Source organism: Megascapheus bottae, chromosome 8 (assembly GCF_031878675.1).
Source record: "Megascapheus bottae isolate mThoBot1 chromosome 8, mThoBot2.hap1, whole genome shotgun sequence".
In the NCBI taxonomy this organism is placed as follows: Eukaryota; Metazoa; Chordata; class Mammalia; order Rodentia; family Geomyidae; genus Megascapheus; species Megascapheus bottae.
Genome location: NC_143516.1, coordinates 62,234,131 through 62,256,209, shown reverse-complemented (window position 1 = coordinate 62,256,209; position 22,079 = coordinate 62,234,131). Strand labels below are relative to the sequence as shown.

Below are 22,079 nucleotides of genomic sequence, written 5' to 3'. Positions count from 1 at the left end.
CAAATAACCAAATACAAATATATCCAATATATCAGATAACAAAGTGAGATACTGTAACAATATGAGATAACCAAGGGACAGCAAAAGAGAGGAGAGATAACATAGTACATTAAGGACAACAATCACTCATTATATGGCTTTTGTTTCTATATCCTAGAGGTCCTTTCATTTAGCGTCATACTATATGGCCTTATGTATCTAGGTTTTGCTCTATTGCAAATCTCTGCTATGAGAGCCCAAGGTTTCTACTGATTATGACAAATGAGGGAAACCATTGAGCCTATGTTCCTTTGAGTCTGGCTTACTTCACTTAATATGATTTTTTCTAAGTTCTCAAGACAAATATTAATAGGCAGCAAACAGGTACTTGGATGTGAGAGTTGTAAAGTTATTGATTAATGAAGAGTTGAATATAAACTTATTCTCATACTGGAAATTATTAAATTTAAGTATCAGCAGATACTTAAAGTTAAAATGAAACTAAGTGTCAGAGCTTAGGGATCTGCTTAACATACAAAAGGTTCTGGGTTTTACACCAACATTAAAAAAAAGAGAGGGGGGGGTGGAGCGCGCGAGCGCACGCCACATCAGGGCCTCATATTCAGTCAACTGCTATTCTCTTATCTGCTGAACAGTGTTGGCTCTAAATCTGTTGAGAAAATATTCATGACCTAATGATCCAGTAGTAATAAAGTCTATAAAGGTTTTGTTCCCTTTTTGCTTTTTATTTTCATTGTATTACTAACACACCTGGCATTTACATAAAAGTAAAACTGATTAAAGGGAAATCAGAATTCAGATTTAGAATATTACTCACATTGCTTATGTGTTAAAGATCTGTGGTTCTTTAAAGGATATTAATAAAAGCTCTACTATTGTTGCTGATGATTGAGTGAAATAAAATGTACATGAGCCAGGAATGTCAAAGGGCCAATTGGCCCTTGTCTGATGTACCTGTCATGCACTGGAATGCATCATTAAATCACAGCCTGAGGCCTAAAACATGCCATGCATGGTGGTATTTAGATAGACTTGCCCAGATTACTTCCTTTCTTAAAAAATGAGAGTGGATTTGAGGATTGTACAGGGAGCAATGTTTGTGAACGTATTCAAAACTGTTATAGAGTGCCACGGTTTACTTGGGAAGGAAAATAAAAAGAATTTCCAGTGCTGGAGCTCTGTATCCTTGAAGAAGCCACCCACATGGCTTGGAGGGCCTGAAGCAGCCGGACAGCGCTGGAGGGTTAGGAGGACAGGTACAGAGGTGAACAAAACAATTCCACCAGCTCGGGGATGGAGGCAGTGGCCCACACCTTCTCAGCCCAGGTTCCCAGGAAGTGTCCTCTGTGCACTCTCAGTGGGAGTCAAGCCATAAACTAGGAGGGAGGTAGGGTTTAGCCAGATGGCTCAATGTATCAGCAGCACAACATCTGCCACATTACCCTCTAGGTACACAGTGTTCAGGGCAAATGAGGCTGAATGGAAGCAACTGCGGAGCTGGCAAAGTGGGATGAAACACTCCACCAGGGCCTGTGGGCCCTTCTTCCCATTCTACCTGGTAATGTCAAGGCCCGTCTCCTCCCACTACATCAACTGATGGAGGTGGTCCCGATGGAGGAGAACGACAAAGGAAGAAATGGTGTCTTCCTGACAATTGGTTCTGAAACCGGAGATGAGCAAGACAGTACTACGGATGTACAGGCCAGCACTCTCCCTCATTACCCAGAGCTTAAGAGCACGGGCAGTGTCTCCCGTTTTGTGCTAGGCAAAAGTCCTTTGCCAAGGACACTGGGACATACTACTTCCTGTCAACCTTGGCAAGTCAGGTCACGCTGCTCTTTAAGCATATGAAAGGCCTACAGGTCTTGGAGTTCTAAAACACAACTGTTCAAACGACCTAGTAAAAGAAACAATACTAGCTTGGAACATTATGAATCAGGGCTTTATACCCATGCTCTTCCACTGACTAGCTCTATAGCTTTGCACAAGTTTACCTCCACAGCTGTGAAATGGGAATAATATACAAAATAAAGAAATACAATATGTGAAATACCAAAAGCACTCAATCAATGTTGGCTGACACTAATTCCATCAGCATTCATTTCCATTAGTGTTTGTTGATGATGATGATTTACTTATTTCCTAAAACATCTAATAACATCTTCAGGAACCTATGTCCTGTAAAATAGAGATGCTAATACAGAAAGAACCTCTCTACTAAAAGAAAAATCAGCATCCTCTGGCAGAAAAGGCAGTACCAACAACCACTTAAATGTTCCTAGCTTTACCCACCTGTTGGGATAAGAATGTTATTCAATCCTCTCAAATAGAATAGGTTAGTCTTCTTAAGTTCCCAACAGCTACAGTACAAGTATCTGTGGGCTAGTGGCAGAGATGGAGCAATGTGCCAAACCTTACCCAGGCTGCTCCCAGCCTCCTACCTGGAGTCCGTCCTTGGGGCCACAGGAGAGGGGCATGACATATAAAGGGATACTGGATGTACTGGGGATGCCCAAATTCCGCCCCTCTATTTTATCACAACTAATAATCCTTACTTGTGTACTGCCTGAATTACAAATGAGCTAAATTTCTATATAGTAACGATATTTGGTAATATTAATCCATATACCTCCCAAGAGTTGCTCAGTACGTAGAGCACTAAATAACCGAAGTTCATAGGGCCACAAGATTTTATGGAGAGAGATACAAGAAACTGAACGGTGATGATCTCAAGACAGTGGAGCTGTAAAACAATTATTTTTTATTTCCTTCTCTCTTTCAGACCACATGAGAGCTTATACCATGGGTGGATGAGCAGCAAGAGAGACGATTCTTCCATGTTCAGAGAACTAAGACAGTCTTCCATGTGTGGTATAAATTGAAAATAATTTTATTACACAGTAATGTGAGCACAAGTCTTAAAAAGACTAAAGATAAAAGAGTAATCTAAACAATGTGAGGGATTTGACTTTGTGTGTGAATGTATGTGTGTGTGTATGTGCCTGTGTGCACATGCGTAGGGGGAGGGTTGAACTCAGGGTCCCTTGCCTTAACTTTTGTGCTCAGGGCTTAGTGCTCTACCACATGAGGTAAGGCTCCTCCTCTGGCTGTTTAGGGGCTCACTGAACTTTTCTGGCTGGGCTAACTTTGAACCCTCACATCTTAGCCTCCTGTGTAGTTAGAATTGCATGCATGAGCTGCCAGCCTGAGCCAGGCAGGGCCAGTCCAGCCCCCACAAGCCTGGGTGGTGAGCTGGGCTGCATGAAAGCCTGGCCTGCTGCTGGTAGCAATAGAGTTCTCCCCCGGAGCTGCTACAGCAGGCTGGTGACTGATTTCTGGGCACCTCTCACCCCCAGGGCTTGTGCTCCATCATCAAGAGCTCACGCCCCTTCTAACTTCTAAAGCCCAGAAAAACTTGGCAGAATCCTTCCTATGAATGACATCTGCTTCATCCCTGCTGTTTCCCAAATGCTTCTCCTCAGGAATGTACCAGAGCCCGGACTGCTCCAGATGACGGATTGGTGAGAACAGCACAGCATTGTGGAGCACAGATCTGCCTTTCACCACTGGAACAACTACTTTGTCCTTCGTTACAGCCACCAGGGCAGGGCCAGCAAGTTTTTTTCATTGGATTTTATTTTTTTTTAATTGGAAGTTCTCTTCTATGTTTATCTTTTTATTGACTTATTTTTTGGTGCCAGTCCTGGAGCTGGATCTCAGTGATTGGACACTGTCCCTGAGCTTTTGTGTCCAAGTCTAGCACTCTACCACTTGGGCCACAGCTCCAGTTCTGGCAATTGTTGTTGTTGTTACTAGTTAATTGGAGACAGGAGTTTTTCTGGCCTGGATTTGCTCTGAACCTTGATCCTCAGCTCTCAGTCTCCTGAGTAGCTGGGATTACAGGCCAGGGATACTAGCATATGGCCACATATTTTAGTAAGAGTTGTAAAGTAGTGGATTAGCACTTGCTATAGATAACTGTAAAGTCACCCAAGAAGACCCAGGAAGACTCCTGTGCTCCCCCTCCCGCCCCTGGGGCAGACTTGCCCCTCTGGTTAAGCCTGTGTTACCTAGGTAACTAGTACACTTTGAGGCAGGTTCCTTCCCATTTCTGAGGTCACATCCTGGACCACCTTCTTTCCACACCTCCTCCCGCCCTCATCCTACTTAAACTTGGATCTTGGCAGGGTCACCCTTTCGCTTCTCCATGGACCCTCGCTGTGGATAGGTTAGCTGTTTGCTCTCTAATAAACTCTTTTCTGCCTGGGCCATGTGGCGGTTTACTCTAATAACCAACTTAAAATTTCCAGTCTCTTACTTTCCACCAATCACTGTAAACAATGCTTCTTTTTCTGAAAAACTGTTACTTTAGGTTCAAATGTAACTTCTGCATGCTATCACAGCTTTACCCTTTTTAATGAAAGCCATTAAGGTATATAAAATTCTCTCAAATCACACTGCAGTGCTTCTCTTAGAGCAACAGGGGTTGTCTTCAGGTGGTGGTATCACAATTTAACTTCTACTCTATCATATCCCATTATATCTCTAGTGTGGCTATCTAAAATAGAATGTAGGATTAGCCACAGACATATTGCCAAGCACATATGTACTATAGCTGTTGGGAACTTAAGAAGAAGGCATAAAATTGCTTCTGGTTCCTTATCATGTCAGTCTCTACCTGAAATCCTTCCTGATATAAGAAAAGCACGCCAAACTCCTTGTCCCCTGGCCTGGCCTCCTTTGCCGACCCTTCTCTCTCACTACCCCTCCCTCTCATGTATTGCACTCCTCACGATTGGCTCTATTTCCTCTCTTTACTGCAAGCTTGCTATTGCCACAGCCTCTACGTAGCACCTATTCTCCCTGTTTCTAGAACACCCTATACCAGGTCTCGAGTACCTGACTCTCAGGTCATTCTCCTGCCTAAGTCTAACCTGACCCCTTCCTGGAGTCCTCGCTTTCTGTTTCTATTGCTCTATTACTCTCCCTTGTCTTTTCCAATCAGTTCTTCCTCCTCTTTGAAGTGATCATATTCATTTATTTGTTTGGTTTTTATATTCCCCTACTGAAACGTGTGGGAGGCCTGTTTATGTTCAGTGTTGTACCCATAGAACTTAGAACAGCACCAAGATAGAAGACACAGTAAGTACTGGGTGAGTAGATGGAGACACAAGTAACATGCAAATTAGCATGGCTCTGAGATTGGCAACCTCAATCTTTCTTTGGACCTCAGTTTCCCCTCCTATACAATGGGGCGTTCTTTTTAGTCCTTTCCAAAGTATGTGATTAAAGCTGATCAAAGCTTAATAGGCCTGCTAAGGTCAAACACTGAACTTTGTAGTGGCACCCAGGCCCAGAAACAAAGCCATCCACAGAAAACAACAGCTAACTGATTTCCAAGAGAATGAGGATATCAATGAGATTGGGAGCTAGTTTCTAATGAACTTTCTGAGACAGATTTCATGGGAAAGTCTACCTGCCTTGCGTCAACACAGAGCAGAGGTATACAGAGTTATATTTACCACACAGGCATTGAGCCCACAAGAACTGATGAGGCCCTTTTCTCAGCAAGGCTGGGCAGTCCCAGATCATCTGAGGATGTGGAGTTTTCCACTGCTGTAAATTCTCTTACATTCTCTTACATCTTCATTCTCATTTGCCACCTCCTGTGAGAATTAGTTGGCTACTAGGAAAGGACTGTTCCTGCTGGCCGGGCTACCTTAGGCATGGAAGTGTACTAAGAACACAAAATAATTTCCACCCTGCTCCCCTGCAGAGGCTGCTGAGGGAGGAGCTGGGAAGAGAAGGAGGGGTGCTGGGGGGGGGGCTGAGAGTGAGGAGTCTGTCCTGCTCCTGTGAACATCTGTCTGACAACCTCACTTCAGAAGAAAAGTAACAGAGCCACACATAAGGGCCATGAGTCTATGCTTCAGAGAGCAAGCTCTGGAGTTCTAGAGTTGTGCTGTCTACACACCTGCTCATCTGTCCCCAGGTTCCACCTGTTCGTGGACTTGAATGAGCTAGCGAGGTACAGGTCTTCTACTTGGCACTGCCACCACCTGCAACCAAGGCCTCCAGGCTCGGGAAGACAAGCTCCCTGGTAAACAAGCACCACCACGTTCCAGAAGTCTGCTGGTCTTACCTGAAAGGCATTCATGCGGCGGAGGGACGGGGGCAGGGCGGCAGTGCTCCAGCATAGGATCAGCAGAAGCTCCAGGCAGCTTGCGGAGGGCAGGATGACCGAGTGGACGCTGAGGTCACTCTCCCACTCATGGACAGCCCTGGACACACACACACACAGGTGAACGTTCACACGTGCATCCTTGTAACCTTTTTAAACCTCCAACAGAAGAAAACCTCCAGTAGTTGGGGTGGGGGGAGGCACTGCACAAAAGCAGAAATAAAATGAAGTAGAAATTCATAGAATCTGTGTCCAAAACATGGCTACCCCGTTGCCAGAGGCAGGGATGGCTCAGGCAGGCCATCTTTTTGTATTCCGAGTGTAAGAGTTGTCAGAAGCATGGACCTGTGAGGGGAGAGTTGGCTGGAAGAAGCCACAGGAGGGGCATCCCTGGTGGCCCCAGACAGCCCATCTGAAGGCGTCTTTGGTTTGAGAGCTTAAGAAGAGGATAGGGAGCAGAGTGAGACAGGGAGGACATGCGGAGAGTGACATACCCAGGCCAGAACTCTGCTTTTCCCATTCTACACCTAGTGCTCATGTAAAGGGAAGATTCTGGAAAAGGGGATTCTAGACTTGAGTGTGTCACTGGATGAAAATGAGAAAATACATGAGTTCTGTGCTTCTAATTCTTCTTTTTTTCAAGTTCAATCACTCATTTTTTACTTAGGCATTTCTTGTGTGATCCCTTATCAACTTATCTTTTATCAGTGTTCTATGTTTTAAAAAATAATACATATTTTTAAAAATACAGTACTTGCCAGGAGCTGGTGGCTAATTCTGTAATCCCAACTATGCAGAAGGCTGAGATTTGAGGATAGAGGTGCAAAGCCCATGTGTTCAGGAAATTATGTGTGATTATTTCCAATTAACTAACAAAAGGCTGGAAGTGAAGCTATAGCTCAAGTGACAGAGCACCAGCCTTGAGGGAAAAAGTGATGCAACAGCACCCAGGCCTTCTCTGAGGGCCCAGGGATGGGCTCAATGAACAAACCATTCTAACCAGAGTAACATCGATCTTCACAGGACAAAATATTGGAAATGAACTCTACAACTTGGGAGGGGGTGGGAGGAAGAGGTGGGAGGAGGGGAAGTGGGAGAAAAACATGGGAAGGGGTAAAAATGTTCAAGAAGCAATGTATTCACTATCTGACAAATGTAACTGTAACCCCTCTATACATCACTCTGATAATAAATTAAAAACAAACAGTACTTCCCTATCTACTATGTATCTGTGCTCCTTTGACCATATCTATAAGCCTACCTTGGCAATGCCAACTCATAAGCCACAGGGACATAAGCCACGGCTCAGCTGTGTCTCCAAGCCAGGCACTTATCATGCTGATGCCAGGGCCATGTGGGTAGCACCTAGTGCTTCTTTAAAGCACTTGCCAAGTAGCTGCACTGCAGTAGGCAGGGTTCAAACCATCTGACTTCAGCAAGAGCGAGTCTGCATATCTTCTCTGAGTTTCAAAAGATATTTTTTTATATTGATTGGTTCTGCTTTTCTTTCCACATTTGTTCATTATATAACATTTTTTACATTTCTCTAGAATAGAAAAAAAGGCTAGCATCTTCTCAAAAATTCCAATGTTAGGTCTAGTACAGTGGCTCTGGGCTTACTCTCCACCTCTTTCCTTATTTCCTCTGCAGGCTACATGAAGCTGTGTCTGGCACTGAGACATAGCATGTCTGTTTTATTTAATTATAGTTTATTGAAAACTAAAGAAGAAAGTTTTAACAAGGATTTGTTGTTTTGTACCAGTCCTAGGGCTTGGACTCAGGTGCTATCCCATTTGAACCACACCTCCACTGCTAGCAATTTTGGTGCGTAATTGGACAAAAAGGTGTAAAGGACTTTCCTGCCCAAGCTGGCCTTAGACTGAAATCCTCAGATCTCTGCCTCCTGGAACAGCCAGCACCATAGCACAGGCCACTGCTGCCAGGCCCTAAAGAAAAACTTTAAGCTCTGTATGTAACACACTATGAAGTGTTTTGAAATCTGTTGGTTCTGTTATGGGTAATTTAGTTAAGAGGTTCATTCAAGAATTCTTTATAACAAACTTTTATAACAAGCAATAGAGCAGTCAATGGCAAACCTAGAGGCAAGTCCTCTAAGTGCTCTACAAATGCAGTTGGTAAACATGATCAATGAAAAGTTTGAAAACATAAAGAAGGATATACATGAACGTGAAGAAGCCATAAAAAGACGGATATACGTGAATGTGAGGAAACCAAAGAATAATGCAGGAATTCATAGAATCTACAAACAAAAGCTGACTAAATTTCAACAAAAGTCCAATGAGAGTAAAGCTTCTAAGCTAAAGGACTTCAAAGAGAGCACTCAAATCGAAATCAAGGGGGTAAAGAAGTCTATATACTGATCTAAAACAAGAGATGCAAGACAACAAAAATGACCAATTGGAAGGAAAGAAGATGAAGAACAAAGTAGAAAGTATTGATAGCAGATTAGACAAAGCAGAAGAGAGAATCTCCACGGTGGGAGATAAACTAGATATTACAGAGAAAGACTAGAAATAGTCAAACCAAGTCTAGGAAATAAGAGATCTCTTCAGGAGCTCCAAGATACAATTAGGAAGCCTAATTTAAGGCTAATGGGTATTGATGAGGGACTGGAGAAGGCGATCAATGAAACTGGAAATATACTTCAGGGAATCATCTCAGAGAACTTCCCAAATATCCAGAAGGATAGGCCCATCCAGATACAAGAAGCTTTTAGAATCCCAAACAGACCTGACCAGAAAAGGACATCCCACTGCCACATTATAATCCGTACAGGATCAATAGAGATCAGGAAAGGATCCTAAAAGCAGCCAGGGAGAAGAGAACAATCACCTATAATGGAAAACCAATCCGAATAACCACAGATTTCTCAGCAGAGACCATAAAAAACAAGAACTTAGAATGATTTATGTCATGCCCTCAAGACAAATAACTACCAACCAAAAATACTATACCCAGCTACGCTCTCTTTCATAACTGAGGGAAAAATAAAAACCTTCCATTCCAAGGAAAAGTTACATTATGTAGCGACCAAAGCAGCATTACAGAAAATTCTCAAAGACCTTCTACACATTGAAAATCAACACAAACATGTTATTGACTGAGAAATGGCACCTAAAAATCATACCAAGAATTGACAACCCATAGGCCCTAACAAAATTTAAAAAATGGCAGGAACTAGTAAATATTTTTTCAATCCTAACCCTCAATATCAATGGACTTAACTCTCCAATTAAACAGCACAGACTGTCTAGTTGGATCAAAAAGCAAGATCTATCTTTCTGCTATCTTCAGGAGACACATCTTGCCAAAAAAAAAAAACAAACAAAAAACATATTTTGAGAGCAAGAAGCTAGAATAAAATCTATCAAGCTGACAGCCCCCATAAACAGGCTAGAGTTGCCATCCTCATATCAGATAAAATAAGACTTCAAACTAAAATTAGTGAGAAGAGACAAAGGTTATTACATAATAAAGGGATCTCTCCTCCAGGAGGATATAACCATCCTAAATATGTACATATCAAATGCAGGAGCACCCAACTTCATCAAGCAAACTTTAGTTACACTAAATCCACACCTAGATCCAAACACAGTGATTGTTGATGATTTTAACACACTACTGTCACCTATACATAGATCAACCAGGCAAAAAAAGAGAGAGAGAGAGAGAGAGAGAGAGAGAGAGAGAGAGAGAGAGAGAGAGAGAGAGAGAGAGAGAGAGAGAAACCTCAGAATTGAACAACTGAATAGACCGCCTGAACCTAACAGACATCTGCAGATATTCCATACAGCAACACCAGAATGTTTTTTTTTCCCAGCGGTACATGGAACAGTCCATAAAATAGACCACATTTTAGAGCATAAAGCAAATCTGTGCAGATTCAGAAACATTGACATTATTCCCTGCATTCTCTCAGACCACAATGGCACCAAACTGGAACTGAACACAAATATCCACCAAGGAAAACCCAGTAACTCATGGAGAATAAACCACACATTACTGAATCACCATTGAGGAGATCATTGAGGAGATCAGAACAGAAATTCAACAGTTTATGGTATTTGACAAAAAGGAAAATACCAGTTCCTTTAGGACACAGCAAAGGCAGTACTCAAGAGGAAAATGTATAGCTCTGAGGGCCTACATTAACAGATTGGAAAAAATCTCAAATCGACAAATTAAGGGTATACCTTAAGCTCTTGGAAAAAGAGCAACAAACTAATCCCAATTCCAGGAGAAGGAAGCAAATTATTAAACTCAAAGCAGAATTAAATGAATTGGAATAAAAAAAGAAACACAGAAAGAATCAACAAAACAAGAAGTTGGTTCTTTGAAAACATTAACAAAATTGACAGACCCTTAGCAAATCTTACCAAAAAAAAAAGAAGGGATCACATCCAAATAAACAAAATCAGGGACAAGAGTGGAAATATCACAACAGAAATTACCAAGATCCAGAGCATCATAAGGGAATACTTTTCAAACCTTTATGCCAACAAATATGAGAATCTAGAAGAAATGGATGAATTTCCAGCCAATATTAAAATGCCCAAACTGAACCAAGATCTAATCCAACTAAACAAACCTATTTCAAGTATTGAAATAGAAATGGCAGTAAGAGACCTCCCATCCAAGAAAAGCCCAGGACCTAATGGATTCATAGCTGAATTCTATCAGACCTTCAAAGCAGAGCTCACACCAATACTCCTCAAGCTCTTCAATGAAATTGAAATTGAAGGCTCTTTGTCAAACTCATTTTACGAAGCCATTATAACCCTCATCCCAAAACCAGACAAGGACTCATCAAAGAAAGAGCACTATAGACCCATTGCTTTGATGAATGTTGATGCAAAACTGCTCAACAAAATACTGGTGAGTCATCTTCAGCAACTCATCAAAAAATTATACACAATGACCAAACAGGATTCATCACATGGATGCAAAGTTGGTTCAATATACACAAGTCAATATAATCTATCACATCAACAGGACCAAGGACAAGAATCACATGATTGTCTCAATGGATGGCAGAAAAGGCATTTGACAAGATCCAACACTAAAAGCTCTGGAGAAACTAGGAATCCATGGAACATTCCTCAGTATAGTAAAGACTGTGTATGACAAACCCACAGCTAGCATTATACTTAATGGTGAAAAGCTGAAGCCATTTCCTCTAAAACCAGGAACGAGACAAGGCTTCCCGCTCTCTCCACTCCTCTTTAACATGGTATTAGAATTCCTAGCCAGAGCAATAAGGCAAGAAACAAGTGTAAAAGATATCCAAATAGGGAAAGAGGAAATAAAACTTCCCCTCTTTGCAGATGACATGATTATGTATTTAAACAACCCTGTAGACTCCACTCCCAAGTTGCTTGAGCTGATTTGAAACTTTGGCAAGGTAGCAGGGTATAAAATTAACCCTCATAAATCAACTGCCTTTCGGTATGCCGAAAACAAGAGGAGCAATCAAGAAAGCAACTCATTTTTGCAATGGAATTAACTTAAAGAATGTAAAGGACGTTTATGATGAAAACTTTAAAAACCTGAAAAAGGAAATTAAAGCAGAACTGAGGAAGTGGAAAAACCTCCCATGCTCCTAAGATTGGAAGAATTAGCATCGTGAAAATGGTAATCTTGTCAAGGGCTATGTACAAATTCAATTCAATACCCATTAATATCCCAATGTCATTCTTTAAGGAAACAGAAGAAGCAATCCAAAATGTCATTTGAAATATAAAAGACCCCATATAGCAAAAACAATCTTTAGCAGAAAGAACAGTGCATGAGGAATTTCAATACCGAACTTTAGACTTTTACAGAGCTATAGTAACCAATACAGCTTGGTACTGGTACAAGAAGAGGCCTGAGAACAATGGAATAGAACTGAAGACCCAGAAATCAACTCACAGACCTATGGCCACTTCATCTTTGACATGGGAGCCAAAAAAATAGAATGGAAGAAAGACAGCCTCTTCAACAAGTGGTCCTGGCAGAACTGGTTAAGCACATGCAGAAAACTAAAGTTGGAGTCTTCTATGTCACCCTGCCAGGGTTAATTCCAAATGGATCAAAGACCTTGAGGTAAAAGCAGATACTCTGAAAAGTTTACAAAAAGGAATAGGAGAGCCAGAGCAAGCCAGGGCCGGAGCGAGCGGGGCCAGGAGCGTGCGGGAGTGACCCGGGCCGGAGCGAGCGGGGCCAAGAGCAAGCTGGAGCGAGCCGGGCGGAAGCAAGCGGGGCCAGAGCGAGCGGGGCCAGAGCGAGCGGGCTGGAGCGAGCGGGGCCGGAGCGAGCGGGGCCTGAGCTAGAAAGAGGGCCTAGCCGGGCCGGAGCGAGCGGGGCCGGAGCGAGCGGGGCCTGAGCTAGAAAGGGGGCCAAGCCGGGCCGGAGCGAGCAGGGCCGGAGCGAGCGGGGCCGGGGCGAGCGGGGCCGGGGCGAGCGGGGCCGGGGCGAGCGGGGCCTGAGCTAGAAAGGGGGCCTAGCCAGGCCGGAGCGAGCAGGGCCGGAGCGAGCGGGGCCAGAAAGAGAAAGGGGCAAAAAAAAAAAAAAAAAAAAAAGGAATAGGAGATACACTAGGTCTCCTTGGCACAGGTTGAAACTTTCTTAATAAAGATCCAGAAACACAACAAATTAAAGAAAGTTTGGACAAATGGGACTGCATTAAACTGCAGAGCTTCTGTATGGCAAAGGACATAGTTGGCAAGTTAAATAGAAAGCCTGCAGAGTGGGAGAAGATATTCACTAGCCATATAACAGTCAAGGGCCTCATATCTAAAATATATCAACAGCTCAAAAAATGGAATCACTCCCAAACAAATCTTCAAAGAAACAACCATCCCATTAAAAGATGTGCAAAAGACTTAAAGAGAGACTTCTCTGCAGAGGAAATAAGAATGGCCTATAGACACATGAAGAAATGCTCCCCATCTTTGGCCATAAAAGAAACGCAAATCAAAACAAGTCTGAGATTCGACCTCACTCCAGTTAGAATGGCCATGATCAAGAAATTTAATCACAACAGATGCTGGTGGGGATGTGACCAGGAGGGATCACTACTACACTGTTGGTAGGAGTGCAAACTAGTTCAACCACTATGGAAAGCAGTATGGCAGTTCTTCAAAAGACTAAACATAGAGCTCCCCTATGACCCAGCAATTCCACTCCTTGGTATTTACCCAATTGTCCAGAAACAATGACTTACTAAATCCACTAGCACAACGATGTTCATTACAGCACTATTAACCGTAGCTAAGATATGGAACCAACCAGATGCCCCTCAGTAAATGACTGGATCAAGAAGATGTGCTAGAATTAACTCCAAATGGATCAAAGACCTCAAGGTAAAAGCTGACATACTGAAAACTTTACAACAAGGAATAGGAGATACACTAGGCTTCCTTGGCACAGGTCGAAACTTTCTTAATAAGGATCAAGAATCACAACAAATCAGAGAAAGGCTGGATAAGTGGGACTGCATTAAACTGCAGAGCTTTTGTATGGCAAAGGACATAGCTAGTAAATTAATTAGGAAGCCTACAGACTGGGAGAAGATCTTCACCAACCAAACAACGGACAAAGGCCTCATATCTAAAATATATCAACAACTCAAAAAATTGAATCACTCCAAAACTAATCTCCAAAGTAACCATCCCATTAAAAAATGGGCCAAAGACTTAAAGAGAGTCTTCTCTGAAGAAGACACAAAAATGGCCTATAGACACATGAAGAAATGCTTAACATCTCTGGTCATAAAAGAAATGCTAATCAAAACAACTCTAAGATTCCACCTCACTCCAGTTAGAATGGCCAGGATCAGGAAAACGAATAATAACAGATGCTGGAGGGGATGTGGCCAGGAGGGATCACTACTACACTGTTGGTGGGAGTGCAAACTCATTCAAGCACTATGGAAAGCAGTATGGCAGTGCCTCAAAAGACTAAACATAGAGCTCCCCTATGACCCAGCAATTCCACTACTTGGCATTTACCCAACCATCCAGAAACAAGGACATACTAAATCCACTAGCACAGCAATGTTCATTGCAGCATTGTTCACCATAGCAAAGATATGGAACCAACCCAGATGCCCCTCAGTTGATGAGTGGATCAACAAGTTGTGGTATTTGTACACAATGGAATTCTATGCTGCTGTCAGAAAAAACGACATCGCCCCATTTGTTAGGAAATGGAAAGACTTAGAAAAGATCATGTTAAGTGAAGTAAGCTAGACTCAAAGGAACTTAGGCTCAATGGTTTCCCTCATTTGTCATAATCAGTAGAAACCTCGGGCTCTACCAGCAGAGATCTGCAATAGAGCAAAACCTTGATACATAAGGCCATATAGTATGAAGCTAATTGAAAGGACCTCTAGGATATTGAAACAAAATCCATATAATGAATGATTGTTGTCCTTAATGTACTATGTTATCTCTCATCTCCTTTGCTGTCCCTTGGGTATCTCATATTGTTATAGTATCTCACTTTGTTATCTGATATATTGCATTTATTTGTATTTGGTTATTTGAAATTTGATAGGGAAGAGGGGAAAAGAAAGTGGGGGGGTTGGGGGAGAGGGTAATGGGTACCAAGACATGTGAAAGGGTATCAATGTACGTGAATTAATGCACCTTCTATCTGGCAAATATCATGTAACCCTTTTATTAATTACAATAAAAAAAGGAAAAAAAAGAAGATGTGGTATTTATACGCAATGGAATTCTATTCTGACATCAGAAAGTTGGAAATTTTTTTTCAAATCATTGTTAGCAACACTCAAATTGTTCTTGTGCAATACTTAGAAGCTGACAAATCTGGTGATTGCATGGATACGGTCCTTCAATAACAAAAAATACAAAATGAGTAATACAAATCAGATTACTTCAAGTGACTTCAGTAGTTATACCGTGTATTATTAAATGCAGAATAAAGAAATAGAAGCAAGAAGACTTTATTTTTTTTAGATGCTAATGGAGAAAAGCTCACATCCAAGGAATGAAAGGCCAAAGTGTTCAGGTAATTTCCATGAACTGGAACAGGGAAAAAGCCGATGTTATCTGCATCTGCCAAAACAAACTCCACTGTGGACTCAAGGATCCAACCAAACATTCAGCCGCTCATGAACCAACATTCAACCAGCATTCATCACCCACGTTTTTATTATGTCCAGTCAAGTTGCAGTAATAGTCTGCCTGGCGCTGTGACCCCATTAGGCCCTACAACCACATCCCAGCCTGTTGATGTCTAACAGATCACACAGCTGTTTTAGCAGTTGGGTTTCTCCAAAATTAAAATGTTCTATTCCTGACAGCGCCTAGCAACTCAACTGTTAAAACAGCTGCTCAAGTTGAAGAGTCAAAAACCAAGTGCGTATATAGTCTTTCCTATTTGCCACTGCTATGAAATTTCTTCAGAAGTTCCTAAACTTAAGTGCATTTTGACATTTTCCGACCTGTTTAAATTTTTATACTTGCATTGCCTCTACCTCTGACCTCCAGACAATGCTGTCATCTCCATCCCTCTCGGCATTTGCCCTTTGTGTCCTCCTCCTTCTGAGCTCTAATTGCTATCTGGTTGTTTTCTGCTTCCTTCACTGGGATTGGGTGCTCGCCCCATCTCCTCTTCCCGTTGTCTTGGAAGCAGCATTTTCTTTCTGTTGACACAGAGGCTCACAGGTCCCCAGAAGGGAAAAAAATTATTTCTAGTGACTTAATACTACTAGAGTTTACAATCAAGGCAAAACAACAATCCAAAACTATTGTTTTAATTTAAAATCATTTTATAAATCCTTCACAATTCTGCCTTTGTTATCACACTCTTTTTTCAGATACATCTGCTTGCACAACTATCCACACTTCCTCTGCACCACAGAAACCTATTCATCAACAATCATCACAATAACCATTAGCCTGTGGTTCCCGGATAACCCATCTATCTGTACTTAACCTTTCTAGCATAAGCTATGTATTCGTGATTCACTCACTTCCATATTTTTATTCATGTGGTGCTGGCAATTAAAGTCAGTGATGTGTGCATGCTTAGCAACACTCACCTATGGAGTTTCACCCCCTCCCATTTTACTCAGTCCATTTCCAATGATCCATTCCTCCATCTATCCACACCCTCTCTTCTTTTCCAACTGGACTGTACAGGGCCAAGCTAAGTTACCCAGCTAAATTCCTCAAGCCTGGAGAGGACTTTCATCCTGACTTTTTAACATGGTTTCTTCCCCTTACAGATTCGTATTCTTACAACTGTACTGCATTACATATCACTGGAAACCATAGCTCCCAGGGTCTAAGAATAGATTTACTGCCAGATCTAGACTAATCAAAACCTGAACATACCTACGGAGAGGCTGAACATGTTTTTTAGATTACAAAATCTTTCCTGCAGCAGCTCCAGCTCTTCGGCTGGGCAATGTACAGAATGATCCTGGCCCATTAATCTAAGAAACAGCGTCTCCCCAGCCCCGCTTCCCGGCGCAGAGACTGTAAATGGAAAGGTGTTCACAGAGCTGGTGCTGAGCAGTGGCGCTGGGGCAAGCTGACTCAGATCAACGCAGGCATCTGAGGGCGAGGGCTGGAAGTCATTTTAATAAATCATGTCACGCCCTAAATCACAAGTGCAGGAGAGGTAAATTTTCTTAATTAAAGGAGACTTGAAAACACAGTAAGACCATTGCTATCCTATTGCCATAAGGTTAGTGCCCAGGACACCAGCTCCTAAGTCCCTTAACTTTATTTCAGTCTGCAGAACTGGGTTGGTCCTTCCAGCTTACAATGTTGTTAGGATCCGTTTTGTTTTACGGGGCTAAACATAGCCAAGTGTTCATTTTTAATAAGAGCCTAGATAAATAACCTTAAAATCCCAAAGGACCTTGTTAAAGTAGCCTTGTGAAAGTTTTATACTTGCATATGAGTTTGAAAAAAAAATGTCTACCTAGCAGTTTGAGCTCCTGCTAGCTTCTTTAGCCCTGGGGAACTTATTGCTAAAATTCATATGTCTCGCCATTTCAAATGATTTAAAGCAGTCTATTGTGATAAATCACCATGAAATACATCCAATAGAAGACACTGTTCAAACAAAACTCTCAATTTAAAATACACACAACGCATCCATCTGTATGTTTAGATAGCATTAAGGTTCTGGTACATTACCCATCTTAACACGTATTTTATATCCTCAGAGACTGGGATACAAAAACATACATTGTACCAGGTGATCTATTTTCCCTTTCTTTTTTTAAAGAGGTCATTTCAACACATTTTGACTCTACCCTGGAGAATTAAATTCAGTGCAGGAAAGTGCAAGAAATTGGAAACTAAATCATTTGGAATGAGATGAACATGAGTCCTGGGCCATGTTAGCATTTTATCACTTCTCTTACAAGATGTGGGAAGATCAAGGTTGACATGGTATATTTAAAAACTCAGGATGGTTACAAATAGTACAGAATCCTACATTTAAACGCTGGATGGCTAGGATGGCATTTGAAAAATGCTGCAGGGCCCAGCACAGCATGTATAATACACTTAGTGCTTTGTAAACATGCTAAATGAATTGTTTAAGAAGTAAAATCAATTTATTAATGGTAACTCCTGTGTACAACTACTTTAAGTTGATAATAAAAAATAAACTAAAAAAATCAGCTTAGAAATCATCTTCCATAGAGGCTAGCCCCAGAACTGGCCAAAGAACCATCTTCCATGATTTTTATCCAATTGTAGGACCAATTAAGAAATAACCTACAATCGCCACCTTCCTCTGAAAATGATTCCAATGATAGAATGTCAGGGTGGAAGCTATAGAGAATTTAGCCCGTTCTGTCATACTTCTAGCATGTGGCTGTCTGGTCTTCCTTGAAAAACTCCAGTAACAGAATCACTCAAACAAAAAGTCTTTTTTTATTTTTTCTCCATGCCAGTCCTGGGGCTCGAACTCAGGGTCTGAGTACTGTCCTTGAGCTTTCTCAAAGCTAGTGCTCTACCACTTGAGCCACAGCACCACTTCTGGCTTTTCCTCTGTATTTGGTTCCGAGATATGGAACCTGGAACCCAGGGCTTTGTGCATTCTACACAAGTGTCCTACCACTAGGCCATGCTCCGGCCCCGAAGGACTGTCTTTACAGAGTGAAATCTATTCTTCAGAGCCTGAGCAACTCAGAAAAAAAATCTGACAAAGTAACACTTTTCCCTAATGGTTTTCTAATCTACATTACTCATTCCCTCCAAAAGTGACTCACTCAGATGGATGCGTCTACCAGCCTAATTGTCTAACTGTGCATTCCAACTCAGCGACCCCCCCTTTTTTTTTTTAAATAAAGCTTACCATGATCTTCACTCAAAGGAAGCAGGACTCAAATACAGTCTACTGATTGTTTTCCAATATACCTGGAAGCCCCATCTTTTCAGCTGTAAATATGGGCTTGGGGTTGAACCTGTCCTTCAAATCCCAAAGGTTTCTTTTTAAAACAAACAAATACATATGTAGGTATGTGTGTATCTATCTATATGTAGGTATCTATCTATATATGTGCAGCGAACATGTGTATGTGTGTGTGTGTATGTGTGTGTTGCAGAAGTATAAAGGCAGGCTTTTGTTGCCACAATCACTCATATGCAGATAATCTCTACTTTTACATAAATACTTATGAATGGGAATTGTTCACATCACAGGTGCTGTTAACACTGCTATTCTTTCTCTCCAAAGCACAAGGCAACCACCTGTGCCAGGAGCAAAAACCAGATCCTGTAGACATATAGGTGACCATTTTTCTTTAGGGTTCTAATTTGGATTTGGTGGGGTGGGACAGATAGGGGTGAAGGGGGAACAAGATGCACTATATTTATAAACTGACATGTTGAACTGAAAGCCCTTTGTACAACTACTTACAAATACAAAAGAAAGAAGGAAAGAGAAAAGTAAGAGAGAGAGAGAGAGAGAGAGAGAGAGAGAGAGAGAGAGAGAGAGAGAGAGAGAGAGAGAGAAAGGAAGAGGGGAAGGAGGGAGGGAACGAACCAAAAAAGTAATCAAGCATGTTCTCAGAGAACAAATTAATTTATGTCTGCACTGACCCTTTTGTTCCCTGAATATTGAGCCAATTTTGTGATTTATATACATTACAATATAGGTGCTTTGGGAACTCATATTTTAAACCCAATCTCTAGAAGAAAACATTCTGATGTCAATGTCACTGAATGTTCCCATGTTATTAGCTATTTTATCTTTAGTTTGCTTAACATCCAAATAATGCCCACACCTTATCCTGGTAGGTGAGTATCTCTGTTTCTTCTCATCTATAGGCAGTCTGTCCATCTCTACTATCTATACTTACAATACAATCGATAGCTATAAGAAATATCTATACTACAAAGTCCTTCTGTCATTTCTTCCTCTACTCACACTTAAATGAAGAAATCAAGCTATATTCATCCTGTTGAGTCTGAATTTTACCAGTAGCCACCCATGGTATAACATTTAAAACTTCTTAAGTAAATTAAAGTCAAGGCTCAACCATACTAGTAATCAGGAAAATAAGATTATAAAAGCAAAATATCAGCAAAAATACTAATTGCTGACCATTAGGTGAAGAATGGAAATCATTCTAATGTTGGTGTGGGTATACATTTGTGCAGGCAATTTGAACAGCCATTTGACATTATCTAATAATATAGAAAATGCACTAGGACCCAATCAATCTAGTTCTTAGTGTTAAAGAAGAAAAGCTCACATGTATTTACAATAACAAGAATGCTCACAGCTACTAGGCACTGGTTGCTCATGCTTGCATCTGAGAGGCTGAGAATAGGAAGATTATGGTTTGAGGCCAACCTAATGGAAAAGGTTAAGACCCCCTTCTCAACCCACAGCTGTGTGCAGTAGTACCTGTCTGTTGTCCCACACTAAATGAGGAGGATCAAGGTGCCAGACCAACTTGAATACAGAAGTCCCAAAGACTGCCTCCACAGAGCGAAGGTGGATGTGTGGCCCCAACTGCAATCTGAGAGACCAGAGGAAGCCTAAATGTAGGCTAAGTTGCTCTGATGCTCAGGTGCAAAAAGTGGAGCCATGGCTCAAGTGGTAGAGCACAAGCCTTGAGCAAGAAAATGGAACAAGAGCACAAAGCCTTGAGTTCAAGCCTCTGTATTGGCACAAAACCATACACTACAAAAGAAAACAAAAGAAAGGAAATAGCCCAGAATCCATCCCTCTAGGCTCTTAGGTAAAAAAGAATGTACATGTCATTCATAGACAAGACTGAAGAGGTGCTTCACCCAGAAAAGAAAACTATCAGAGAGAGATGAAATCAGAGAAGTAAGAGCTCCTTTCCACTGACACAAACCAGCAGGCCTCTTCTACTCATACCCCTTATGGATAAAGAACTGTTGCTTGCAGTTCAAGGCCCTGGGGTGTTCACCTCTGGCCTAGCATCATTAACCCTGCCTTCTGCTCCACAAATCTCATTTCTCTAGAAGGCTGCTGCCTTAGATGGCCACAGCAATCACTGCTATAGGACTTGGGAAGAAACAAAATGTGTTACTTAGCTGGATGACCATCTATTGCATATAGGCTGGCTCACTGGCCAGGGAGACGCACTGTACTTGCCCTTACAGCCACAAGAGCGCCACTCTCGTTTCAACACTCAGAAGTAAACATCAGTACACAGTTTCAGAAAGGGTCAGGCCATAAACAATGCTGTCTGTGGAATATCTGTTTCTATAACTCAACTCGGCTATTGTATGGAAAAAGCAGCCAAAGCCAGTATGCATACAAATAGTGCACTTATATTTTAGTCAAATTACCAAAGCAGGAAGAGGTCCTGCAATTGTCCAGCTGGCTATGGCTTGACCACTCTGCTCTAAAGCAACCACTTTCTGAAGGAGACTTGCAAATCAACACGTACGTATCAACATTTAAGGGGAATCTTCCCATACAGTCACTGCCCTGTTTCTTCTGAATAAAACACACTTGCAGGATGTACAGCCTTTCAGATTAAGAACGCCTTTTGGAAACTGGTGAAGACAGCCAGGTTAAGTGGGCATAACTGAAATCCCTGCTACAAAGAAGGCACAGGTAGGAAAATCTTGATCTGAGGATAGCACCCGGCAAAAACAACCAAGGCATAAAAATAAAAACTATGACAGTGTGGCTCAAGTGGCAGACTACCTGCCTAACAAGTGTGAGATTCTGAGTTTAAACTTCAGTATTGGTGACAGAGACAGAGAAACAGTCAGACAAACAGAGAAAGGTATGTAGTGTGATACTTGTCAAAAACAACATATGCATATGCAACTTTAAATTCAACATATGTTTTGCTTCAATCTTGAAATCAAGACTTGCGTGCCACACCTTAGCTTTGTCACTCAAGGTTAGGCACTCTACCACTTGCCACACCTCTACCCACAACCCCCACCCGTTTTGGGGGGTTTTTTGGTAGTTAATTGGAGATAAGAGTCTCACTAACTGTTCCTAACCCAGGTTGACTTCCCACTATTATCCTCAGATCTCAGCCTCCTGAGTAGCTAGGACTACCAAGCATGACCTAAATTCAGTTTTATAGGCTTGAATGTCATCCTGAAATTTGGAGGTTACGGCAATGCTTCACGGTTCCTGTCACAGCTCTTGCATTCCATATCACTGTATTGCAATACCTCCAAATTTTGGCTTGAAACAAGGAACATCTGGCAGTTTCTGCAGGATGAGAATCTGCCAACTTAGCTGGCAGCTCTGGTTCAGTCTCTCAAAAGATGACAGTCAAGACATCAGCAGGGGTGAGAGGCATCCAGCAGCTGGACAGGGCCGGGTCATCCTGCCTGCAGAAGTGTGTCTTCACAGGGCTCCTCCCCACCCTGCTCTCTACTACCTCATCTTCTCG

At 41.9% G+C, this 22,079-nt stretch overlaps 1 protein-coding gene across 1 annotated transcript in view; it reads right to left on the bottom strand.

Moving 5' to 3' along the window:
- Ube3d (ubiquitin protein ligase E3D) overlaps positions 1-22,079 on the bottom strand; it is a 101,320-nt gene that overhangs the window by 37,466 nt on the left and 41,775 nt on the right. The window contains exon 9 of the mRNA XM_090337724.1: positions 6,143-6,281. Coding sequence (XP_090193850.1) covers positions 6,143-6,281 — 139 coding nt within the window. The remainder of the gene's footprint in view (positions 1-6,142; positions 6,282-22,079) is intronic.